This window comes from Macrobrachium nipponense, chromosome 32 (genome assembly GCF_015104395.2).
Source record: "Macrobrachium nipponense isolate FS-2020 chromosome 32, ASM1510439v2, whole genome shotgun sequence".
Classification (NCBI taxonomy): Eukaryota; Metazoa; Arthropoda; class Malacostraca; order Decapoda; family Palaemonidae; genus Macrobrachium; species Macrobrachium nipponense.
In genome coordinates, this window is record NC_061094.1 from 46,151,690 (window position 1) to 46,162,557 (window position 10,868).

General features: G+C 69.6%; 1 protein-coding gene across 1 annotated transcript; it reads right to left on the reverse strand.

Annotated features, from left to right (window-relative positions):
- Positions 1-1,054: 1,054 nt before the first annotated feature.
- LOC135207422 (collagen alpha-5(IV) chain-like) lies at positions 1,055-8,438 on the reverse strand. The gene is made up of 2 exons (XM_064239147.1): positions 2,041-8,438; positions 1,055-1,928 (listed from the first exon to the last, which is right to left on the reverse strand). The coding sequence occupies exons 1-2, from the start codon at positions 8,436-8,438 to the stop codon at positions 1,055-1,057; spliced, it is 7,272 nt and encodes a 2,423-aa protein (XP_064095217.1).
- Between the last annotated feature and the right edge of the window lie 2,430 nt (positions 8,439-10,868).

Below are 10,868 nucleotides of genomic sequence, written 5' to 3' on the forward strand. Positions count from 1 at the left end.
AAGGAGAAAGAGCTGCAGGTGAAGACCGCAGAAGCGGCGCGGATAGCGAGGTTCATCCAGGAAGAAAAGGATGCGAGCGAAAAGCGCGAATCCGGCAGAAAAGACGTCTGCAGAATGAAGTGGAAGACATGACGAAGGAAAAGGGTGGACTCTAGCATGAAGATAAGGTTGCGTAGCTGAAGAGGAACGAGCTGACATGCCTTTTTTGAAGAAGGAAATGGTCGGCAATCAATCCGGTGGAGAGGAAGACTGGTGCCCAGGCCGAACTGAAGGAGCAGCGGGGAGATGAGGTCCGACAGAGGAGAGAAGCGAAGGAGAAATTGATTTGCAAGCGGAAGAAATTGAAGGGGAATTACAGATGCCTGACGAAGGACAATTGGAAAGTGCCGGAGCAGGTGCCCAGCTTCAAGGAATAGCACGATCCAGTCTAAGGTGGACTCACGAAGACGGATCATATTTGGAAAATGAGAGAATGTTTGTTGTATGGAAATTTTTTTTAATTGAAATAAATAAAGGTTATTTAGAAAGATGGCAATTTTCATTTACACAATAATTCTTGAGAGTAATACTTGTTACATACATAAAAATTCGAGTTTCACTGGAGTTTAAAGGACTTCTTTCATAAATCGATGTGTTAAAATTAATTTTAGTTTGGATCTTAGGAGTCATCCGCAATAGTTTCTTTTAGCTTTGAGAAAACTAAAGGTTACTAATTGATGAAAGTTTTGAAGTTTAGTGTATGAATAGTTTGATGTTTATGTATAATAAGTTTGCTTTGTTAAATGTTGAAGGAAAAGAAAGCTGGAGGAAAATAAAAAAGTGAAAATGTTTTCTTAAGAGTTTTATTGATTCCTGAAGGGCACAGGAAGATGGAGGGATTGCAGAAAGGTTGAGGAAAATGAGTGGATTTCTGGAGTGGCAGGAAAAGGAGCAGAGAATTGAGGGAAGATTGGTGGAGTCCCAGGAGAAGGAGCAAAGGATTCAGAGAAGATTCGTTGGAGTGCCAAAAGAAGGAAGAAAGGAATGAGAGAAGCCTGAGGAGATTTGCAAGGATTCAGTGGCATATTCTGGTTCTAAGACTAAGCAAAGGGTAAGTATCTGCAGGGACGGCGGGCAAAGCCCGCCGAACCGCCCAGGGGCGGGCGAGCCAGGAGGCCCGCCGAGATCCCCGGGGCGGGCGGGCCAGTAGGCACGCCGAGGTCCCCAGGGCGGGCGGGCCAGGAGGCACGCCGAGGTCCCCGGGGCGGGCGGGCCAGGAGGCACGCCAAGATCCCCGGGGCGGGAGGGCGAGGAGGCACGCCGAGATCCCCAGGGCGGGCGGGCCAGGAGGCACACCGAGATCCCCGGGGCGGGCAGGCCAGGAGGCACGCCGAGATCCCCGTGGCGGGCGGGCCAGGAGGCACGCCGAGATCCCCGGGGCGGGCGGGCCAGGAGGCACGCCGAGATCCCCGGGGCGGGCGGGACAGGAGGCAAGCCGAGATCCCCCGGGGCGGGGCGGGCCAGGAGGCACGCCGAGATCCCCGGGGCGGGCGGGCAGGAGGCACGCCGAGATCCCCGGGGGGGCGGGCGGGCCAGGAGGCACGCCGAGATCCCCGGGGCGGGCGGGCAGGAGGCACGCCGAGATCCCCGGGGCGGGCGGGCCAGGAGGCACGCCGAGATCCCCGGGGCGGGCGGGCCAGGAGGCCCGCCGAGATCCCCGGGGCGGGCGGCCCAGGAGGCCCGCCGAGATACCCGGGGCGGGCGGGCCAGGAGGGCCCGCGAGATCCCCGGGCGGGCGGGCCACTGGGCCGCCGAGATCCCCGGGCGGGCGGGCCACTGGGCCCGCCGAGGTCCCCGGGGCGGGCGGCGGGCCACTGGGCCCGCCGAGGTCCCCGCCCCGGGCGAGCGGGCCACTGGGCCCGCCGAGGGTCCCCGGGGCGGGCGGGCCACTGGGCCCGCCGAGGTCCCCGGGGGCGGGCGGGCCACTGGGCCCGCCGAGATCCCCGGGGCGGGCGGGCCACTGGGCCCGCCGAGGTCCCCGGGGCGGGCGGGCCACTGGGCCCGCCGAGGTCCCCGGGGGCGGGCGGGCCACTGGGCCGCCGAGGTCCCCGGGGGCGGGCGGGCCAGTCGGCCGCCGAGGTGCCGGGGCGCGCGGGCCAGTCGGCCAGCCGAGGTCCCCGGGGCCCCGGGGCTGCGGGCCACTGGACCCGCCGATGTCCCCGGGGCGGGCGGGTACAGTCGGCCTGCCGAGATCCCCGGGGCGGGGGAGGGCGGCGGGACAGTCGGCCCGCCGAGGTCCCCGGGGAGGGCGGGCCACTGGGCCCGCCGAGGTCCCCGGGCGGGCGGGCCAGTCGGCCGCTGAGGTCCCGCGAGTTCCCCGGGGCGGGCGGGCCAGTCGGCCCGCCGAGTTCCCCGGGGCCCGGGGCGGCCCAGTCGGCCCGCGAGGTCCCCGGGGCGGGCGGGCCACTGGGCCCGCCGAGGTCCCCGGGGAGGGCGGGCCACTGGGCCCGCGATGTTCCCCGGGGCGTGGGCGGGCCAGTCGGGCCCGCCGAGGTCCCCGGGGCGAGGGCCAGTCGGCCCGCCGAGATCCCAGGGCGGCGGGCCACTGGGCACGCCGAGTCCCCGGTCGGGGCGGGCCGCCAATGGGCCCGCCGAGGTCCCCGCGGGCGGGCCACTGGGCCCGCCGAGGTCCCCGGGGCGGGCGGGCCACTGGGCCCGCCGAGAAGTCCCCGGGGCGGGCGGCACGGCCCGCCGACCGCCCAGGGCGGGCGAGCCAGGAGGCCCGCCGAGATCCCAGGGCGGGCGGGCCAGTAGGCACGCCGAGGTCCCCAGGGCCGGCGGGTCGGGGCGGGCGGGAGGAGGCACGAGCCGAGGTCCCGGGCGGGCGGGCCAGGAGGCACGCCGAGATCCCCAGGGCGGGCGGGCGGGCAGGAGGCACGCCGAGATCCCCGGGGCGGGCGGGCCAGGAGGCACGCGAGATCCCCGAGGCCGCGGGCGGGCCAGGAGGCACGCCGAGATCCCCGGGGCGGCGGGCGGACCAGGAGGCACGCCGAGATCCCCGGGCAGAGGCGGGCCAGGAGGCACGCCGAGATCCCCGGGGCGGGTCCAGGAGGCAACGCGAGATCCCCGGGGCGGGCAGGAGGCAAGCCGAGATCCCCGGGGCGGGCGGGCCAGGAGGCAGCCGAGATCGGGGCAGAGGGCCTGGAGGCACGCGATCGGGGCGGCGGGCCAGGAGGCACGCCGAGATCCCCGGGGCGGGCGGGCCAGGAGGCCCGCCGAGATCCCCGGGGCGGGCGGGCCAGGAGGCCCGCCGAGATCCCCGGCGGGCCACTGGGCCCGCCGAGGTCCCCGGGCGGGCGGGCCACTGGGGCCCCGCCGAGGTCCCCGGGGCGGGCGGGCCACTGGGCCCGCCAGGTCCAGCCGGGCGGGCGGGCCACTGGGCCCGCCGAGGTCCCCGGGGCGGGCGGGCCACTGGGCCCGCCGAGGTCCCCCGGGGCGGGCGGGCTGCCGAGTCCCCCGGGGCGGGGGGCGGGCGGGCCACTGGGGCGGCCGAGGTCCGAGGGGCGGGCACTGGCCCGCCGAGTGGGGGGGGGCCCCGGGGCGGCGGGCCACCGGGCCCTCGCCGAGATCCGGTGGGCCAGGGCGGGCCTCCCCGGGGCGGGCGGGCCACTGGCCCGCGAGTCCCCGGGGTCCCCGGGCGGGCCGGTCCCCGGGCCCGGGCGGGGCCTGGGGAGGCGGGCCGGGTCGGCGCCGAGGTCCCCGTGGGCCCGGGCGGGCCACTGGGCGCAGGTCCCGGCCCTGGGGCGGCGCCACAGTAGGGCCCGCCGAGGTCCCCGGGGCGGGCGGGCCACTGGACCGCCGAGGAGGTCCCCGGGGCGGCGGGCCACTGGGCCCCGCGAGTCCCCGGGGCGGGCTTTTGGGCCCGCCGAGGTGGGGCCCCGGGGCGGGCGGGCCCGGGCCCGGGTGGGCCCCGGGGCGGGCCAGTCTGGGCCCCGCGAGGTCCGCCGGGGGGGCGGGCCACTGGGCCCGCCGGAGGCGGTGGGGCCGGGCGGGCCATCACCCGCCGAGGTCCCCGGGGCGGGCGGGCAAGTCGGCCCGCCGAGGTCCCCGGGGCGGGCGGGCGGGCCAGTCGGGGCCGCCGAGGTCGCGGGGATTGGGCGGGCGGGCCTCTGGGCCCGCCGAGGTCCGGGGCGGGGCTGGGCGGGCCAGTCGGCCCGCCGAGGTACCCCCGGGGCGGGGCGGGCCACTGGGCCCGCCGAGGTCCAGGGGCGGGCGGGCCACTGGGCCCGCGAGGTCCCCGGTACGGGCAGGACAGTCGGCACCGCGAGGTCCCAGGGGCGGGGCGGGCACTGGGCCCGCCGAGGTCCCCGGGGAGGGCGGGGGGCCTCTGGGCCCCCGCCGAGGTCCCGGGGAGGGCGGGCCACTGGGGGGGCCCGCCGAGGTCCCCCGGGGCCCGGGCGGGCCACTGGGCCTGCCGAGGTCCCCGTGGCCCGCCGAGGTCCCCCGGGGCGGGCCGGCCTCTGGGCCCCGGAACTAAGAGGCGGGCGGGCACTGGGGGGGGGGGGGGCCCCCGCGAGGGTCCCCGGGGTTCGGGCGGGCTGGCCGCCCGAGAGGTGGGGCCCGGGGCGGGGTGGGCGGGCGGGGCCACTGGGCCCTTGTCCCCCCCGGGGAGGTAACGGTGGGGGCCCCCCCTCCCTGGGCCCCCGCCGAGGTCCCAAACCCCCCCCCCACCCCCCACCCCCGGGGCCCCCACTGGGCCTGGGCCGAGGTCCCCTGGGGCCCGCCGAGGTCCCCGGGGCGGGCGGGCCAACTGGGCCCGCCGAGGTCCCCTGGGGCGGGCGGGCCCTCTGCCCCCGAGGTCCCGGCCCCGGGGCGGGCGGGGCCTCTGGGCCCGCCGAGGTCCCCGGGGCGGGAGGGGCCTCTGGGCCCGCCGAGGTCCCCGCGGCGGGCCTGGGCCCCGCCGAGGCCCCACGGGGCGGGGGGCCAGTCGGGGCCCGCCGAGGTCCCCGGTCGGGGCAGGGCCAGTCGGCCCGCCAAAGGCGGGGCCCGGGCCGGGCCAGTCGGGGCCCGCGAGGGTCCCCGGGGCTGGGGGCGGGCCACTGGGCCCGCCGGTCCCCGGGGCGGGGCGGGCCACTGGGGGCCCGCCGAGGTCCCCGGGGGCTGGGCCACTGGGCCCGCCCGAGGTCCCCGGGGCGGGGGGCGGGAGTCGGCCCGCCCCGAGGGGTTCCCCGGGGCGGGCGGGCCACTGGGCCCGCCGAGGTCCCCGGGGCGGGCGGGCCACTGGGCGCTGAGGTCCCCGGGGCGGTGGGCGGGCGGGTCGGCCCCGCCGAGGGTCCCCGGGGCGGGCGGGCCCAGTCGGGCCCGCCGAGGTCCCTGGGGCGGGCGGGGCCCCTGGGCCCGCCGAGGTCCCCTGGGCGGGCCCCCCGGGGCCAGTGGTCCGCCGAGGTCCCCCGGGGCGGGGCGGGCCACTGGGCCCGCCTGGGTGGGGCGGGCCGGGCCACTGGGCCCGCCGAGGGTCCCCGGTACGGGCAGGCCAGTCGGCCCGCCGACGGTACCGGGCAGGGAAACGGGGCCACTGGGCCCGGGCGAGGTCCCCGGGGGGCGGGCGGGCCTCGGGCCCGCCGAGGTCCCCCCCCCGGGGCGGTTGCGGGCCTTGGGCCCGCCGAGGTCGGGGCCCGGGCGGGGGCCACTGGGCCTGCCGAGTCCCCGTGGCCCGCCAGGTCCCCTGGGCGGGCGGGCCCACTGGGCCCACCGTCCCCAGGGTGGGGCGGGCGGGGGCCTCTGGGGCCTGCCCGAGGTCCCCGGGGGCGGGCGGGCCACTGGGCCCCTTGCCGAGGTCCCCGGTTGGCCCCCGCCGAGGGTCCCGGGGCTGGGCGGGCCACAGCCCCGCCGAGGTCCCGCGGGCGGGCCACTGGGCCCGCCGAGGTCCCCAGGGGCGGGCGGGCCTCTTGGGGCCCGCCGAGGTCCCCGGGGCGGGCTGGGCCTCGGGGCCGCGAGGGTCCCCGGGGCGGGCGGGGCCCTCTGGGCCCCCCGCGAGGTCCCTGGGTTGGGCGGGGCGGGGCCTCTGGCCCGCCGAGGTCCCCGGGGCGGGCGGGGCCTCTGGACCCGCCGAGGTCCCCGGGGCGGGCGGGCCTCTGGGCCCAGACGAGGTCCCCCGGTCGGGCGGGGGGCCCACTGGGCCGCCCCGAGGTCCCCCGGGCGGGGGGCCACTGGGCCCGCGAGGGTCCCCTTTGGGGCCGGGCCCGCACTGGGCCCGCCGAGGTCCTCGGGGCGGGCTGGGCCACTGGGCCCGCCGAGGTCCCCCACGGGGGCGGGAGGGCCACTGGGGGCCCCACGAGGTCCCCGGGGCGGGTCCGGGGCAGTCGGCCCGCCGAGGTCCCCCGGGCGGGGCGGGCCAGGGACGCGGGCCGCCCGAGGTCCCTCGGGGCGGGCGGGGCCAGTCGCCCAGAGGTCCCGGGGGCGGTGGGGCGGGCCAGTCGGCCCGCGAGGTCCCCGGGTGGGCGGGCCCAGGGGCAATGGGCCCGCCGAAGGTCCCCGGGTCTGGGCGGGCCAGTCGGCCCCGCCGGTCCCGGGGCGGGGCGGGCCACTGGGCCCGCCGATGTCCCCAGGGGCGGTGGCGGGGCCTCTGGGACCCGCCCCGAGGTCCCCGGGCGGGGCGGGGGGCCTCTGGGCCCGCCGAGGTCCCCGGCGGAGGGCGGGCCACTGGGCCTGCCGAGGTCCCCGTCCCGGGGCCCGCCGGGTCCTTTCGGTGGCCCGGGCGGGGGCCAGGGGCCCGCCGAGGGTTCCCCGGGCGGGCGTGGGCCCTCTGGGCCCCGCCGAGGTCCCCAGGGCGGGGCGGGCCTCGGGCCCGCCAAGGTCCCCGGGGCAGGGCGGGCCTCTGGGCCCGACGAGGTCCCCGGGGGCGGGGGGCCATGGGCCCGCCGAGGTCCCCGGGGGCGGGCGGGCCACTGGGCCCGCCGTGTCCGCGCCACCTGGGCCCGCCGAGGGGTCCCCCGGGGCGGGCGGGCCTCTGGGCCGCCAAAGGTCCCCGGGGTCAGGCGGGCCGCTGCCCGACGAGGTCCCCGGGGCTGGCGCCAACTGGGCCCAGCCAGGTCCCCCCGGGGCGGGCGGGCCACTGGGCCCGCCGAGGTCCCGGGGCGGGGCGGGCCCACTGGGGCCCGCCGAGGTCCCGGGCGGGCGGGCCACTGGGCCCGCCGGAGGTCCCTCGGGGCGGGCGGGGGCCACTGGGCCCGCCGAGGTCCCCGGGGTGGCGGGCGGGCCACTGGGCCCACTGAGGTCCCCGGCGGGCGGGGCGGGCAAGTCGCCCGCCGAGGTCGGGGCGGGCGGGTGGGCCAGTCGGGGCCGCCGAGGTCCCGCGGGGCGAGGGCGGGCCGTCGGCCCGCCGAGGGCCTCCCCGGTGGGCGGGCGGGCCAGTCGGCCCGGGCCGAGGTCGGGGTTGGCGGGCGGGCCCAGTCGGCCCGCCCGAGGTCCCCGGGGCGGGCGGGCCACTGGGCCGCCGAGGTCCCCGGTGGGGCGGGGCGGGCCACTGGGCCCGCCGAGGTTCCCGGTCCGGCATGGCCAGTCGGGCCCGCCGATTCCCGGGGCGGGGGCGGGGCCACTGCCCCCGAGGTCCCCGGGGCGGGCGGGGCCTCTGGGCCCGCCGAGGTCGGGCGGGCGGGCCTCTGGGGCCGCCGAAGGTCCCCGTGGGTCGGGGCCCAGGGGCCACTGGCCGCCGAGGTCCCCTGGGCCCGCCGAAGGTCCCCGGGGCGGGCGGGCCACTGGGCCCCGCCGAGGTCCCCTGGGGCGGGGGCGGGCCTCTGGGCCCGCCGAGGTCCCCAGGGCTGGCGGGGTGGGCCTCTGGGCCCGCCAGGCCCCGGGGCAGGCCGGGCCTCTACCCGGGGGCCGCCGAGGTCCCCCGGGGCGGGCGGGCCTCTGGGCCCACGAGGTCCCCGGGGCGGGCGGGCCACTGGGGCCCGCCGAGGTCCCCTGGGGCGGGCGGGCCCTGGGCCCGCCGAGGCCCCAGGGGGAGGGCGGGCCAGTCGGCCCGCTGAGAGTCCCCGGGGAGGGCGGGCCAGTCGGCCCGCCGAGGTCCCCGCGGGGCGGGCGGGCAGTCGGCCCGCCGAGGTCCCCGGGCGGGCGGGCGGGCCAGTCGGCCCGCCGAGGTCCCCCGGGGCGGGCGGGTCACTGGGCCCGCCGAGAGGTCCCAGGGAGGGAAGGCCAATGGGCCCGCCGAGGTCCCCGGGGGGGCGGGCAGGCCAGTCGGCCCGCCGAGGTCTCCGGGTTCGGGCGGGCCAATGGGCCCCGCCGATGCGGGTCCCCGGCGGGGGGGCGGGCCCAGTCGGCCCGCCGAGGTCTCCGGTCCGGGGCGGGCGGGCCACTGGGCCCGCCGAGGTCCCGGGGCGGGCGGGCCACTGGGCCCGCCGAGGTCCCCGGGGGCTGGCGGGCCAGTCGGACCCGCCGAGTAGGCTGGCATAGATCATTTTTACTCTATCAAAATTAAAACTATCGGGTTTAGCTTTCTGATAATGCTGACAAAATTTGTGTGTAGTTGTAAAATATACATATGTCTTCTTTCAGCTACATCTGATGCTTTCATAAGTAGCAAAATCCAAAAAACCCTGTTACAAAAGCCCTGAATTTCATAGTAGTTAATCTACACGTAGGCTATTCTAAAAATACCATTTTCTTAAGGGCCTCTGCACCAAACAAAAACTGAAGTTGCTGTCTCTGTTCTATTGGTAGATGATATCACCAATTGACCCATGATTGGCCATTGTCAATGTTTACATCTATTCCACGTTTCTGCTGCCAAATTGCCAGCCAGCCTTTTTATCTTTTTTTTTTATCCCAACTGCATTTACAGGTTATTCTCTCTGACTTTTAAATCATTAAATGCTAAATATATTTATTATAGTCATTATAAGATAGGAAATATGTCTTCTTTTCCTACATTAAGACAAGAAAATTTGCTAGCTTGTCATTTATATATCACGGTTAAGTGTACTACAAGCGGTATAGCCAATGTTCTATTGCATATACCTTTCCGAAAATGCTTTTATTGCTGTGCCAAGCATTCAAAACCGCCAAAAATACATCACAAATTTATATATGAATTATTGAATAATTCTGAAGTACTGCTTTTATTTTTAAGTCTTATATAAAAATGTATCAAAGTTCTGAAAGAATTCTCGAATTCTAGAATTCTTGGTAGCCAATGTCCCAAGGAAACACTTCTTTCCATCGCAACAGTGAGGACAATATTCATTCATGTAAACACCGAAAAATCACGAAACCAGGCTTTGTTTGCATAAGGGTGCTTGTACATGAATTACATCAAAATATTTACTTGTTTATTGAAACCAGAATTCTGGCCAATATTAAACCAATTATATAGTCCCGTACACTGCATATGAATTTGGCCAGAACTTCTAAAGTCTCTCGATTGTTCTCGTTGTACAATTAATGAACCAGAGTTTGGCAGTCCTAAGCGTTCCCTATAAATACCTTAGAGTTTCACATAACTTGCGCAATCCTGCTAATACAGAAAAGCACCAACAGGCAGAGAAATATTGACAAACTATTAATCAAATCAAACCAGAAATATGACCTCCCTATCTTAGGTCAATTTTTCCACCTTCATTCACAAATACAAAATCTTTAGTCACTCTCCCGTTTACCTATTCAATCAAAAAACGCCTGTGTTGTCTTCATGAAACAGAGGGAGAAAGCGTTTTTCGTTTACCAGTGTAAAAGCAATAAAAGATAAGTTAATTTAAAGTTAATTTCAAGTTTCACTTAAAAGTCTTTACGTAATAAAACACATTTTACGTCTTCAGCCTTTCAGGGAAAGAGTCGTTACTCAGAGCTCCGGAAAGTTTATAGTGACATCCCTGTATTCATACGTTATGGATTGGATTATGGCTGCTCGTTGTCTAATGAGAGAGAGAAGAGAGAGAGAGAGAGAGAGAGAGAGAATTTGGCTTGGAGGGACAGACTGGGTGGTCAATTAAAAGGGAGAGGTAGAGACTTTCGTTTTAACTTAGTGATCAATTATGACACACACAGTCTAGGCCAGGGTTCACACTTCGCAGAAAACTAAGGTTTAATTTCAAACTAAAGCTAATATAATCAATTTAATAATAAAAATGATTTACAGTTATGGTTAACCCAGCTTACAGCATGAAACAAGGAATCACTTGAAACACTTCTGCAGCGAACAAATACCAAAATTAAATAACCTTAAACAAATTTTCATTGAAGACTTATAAAAGTACACTAATAAATTACAATATGAAGAATAAGACTGCTACTGCATTGGGCACTTAAACAGGCTCAAAAGCACTCTGGAAACAGAGTAACTAAAATGTTATTCAAGGGATCTCAAGAGATCCAGTAAAATGCACTGTACAGTATTACCAGATCAAATAATACTAGCTTTATAAAAAAAAAAAATACAGTATCAATCTGGCAGATTGGAGACACCTCCCTAGACGACCAGCCTAACAGAGTTGGCTCGTTAAAACTAGAGGCAAATTACGAGATGGACGATACTGTAGTCTTGAAATGGAGGAATCATGCTGAAGATGGAAACTGCGATAAGGCATTCGCCATGAAGTTACTGGTTCCTTTTATGTGGTGGATCTTCAGGGGAAACTTATGGAGATATGGACCAGAAGAGTAAACTTTGATCGAGACTTAGCTTTGTGTAGAAAGGTCAAGGGATTGGTCAGTGAAGACCACTACCTCAGCAGCGCCTAGCAAGTAGCAGTCTTATTTCTGCAATGAGAGTACCGAACTAAGTTCCTCCTTCTCAATGGTGCTGTAAGGCTTTGGGCGAGGCTTAAACTTAGTTGAGGTGTAGCTGACTGGGTGAAGCATTCCATCTGGAGACTGTAGCACATCTCCAGCGC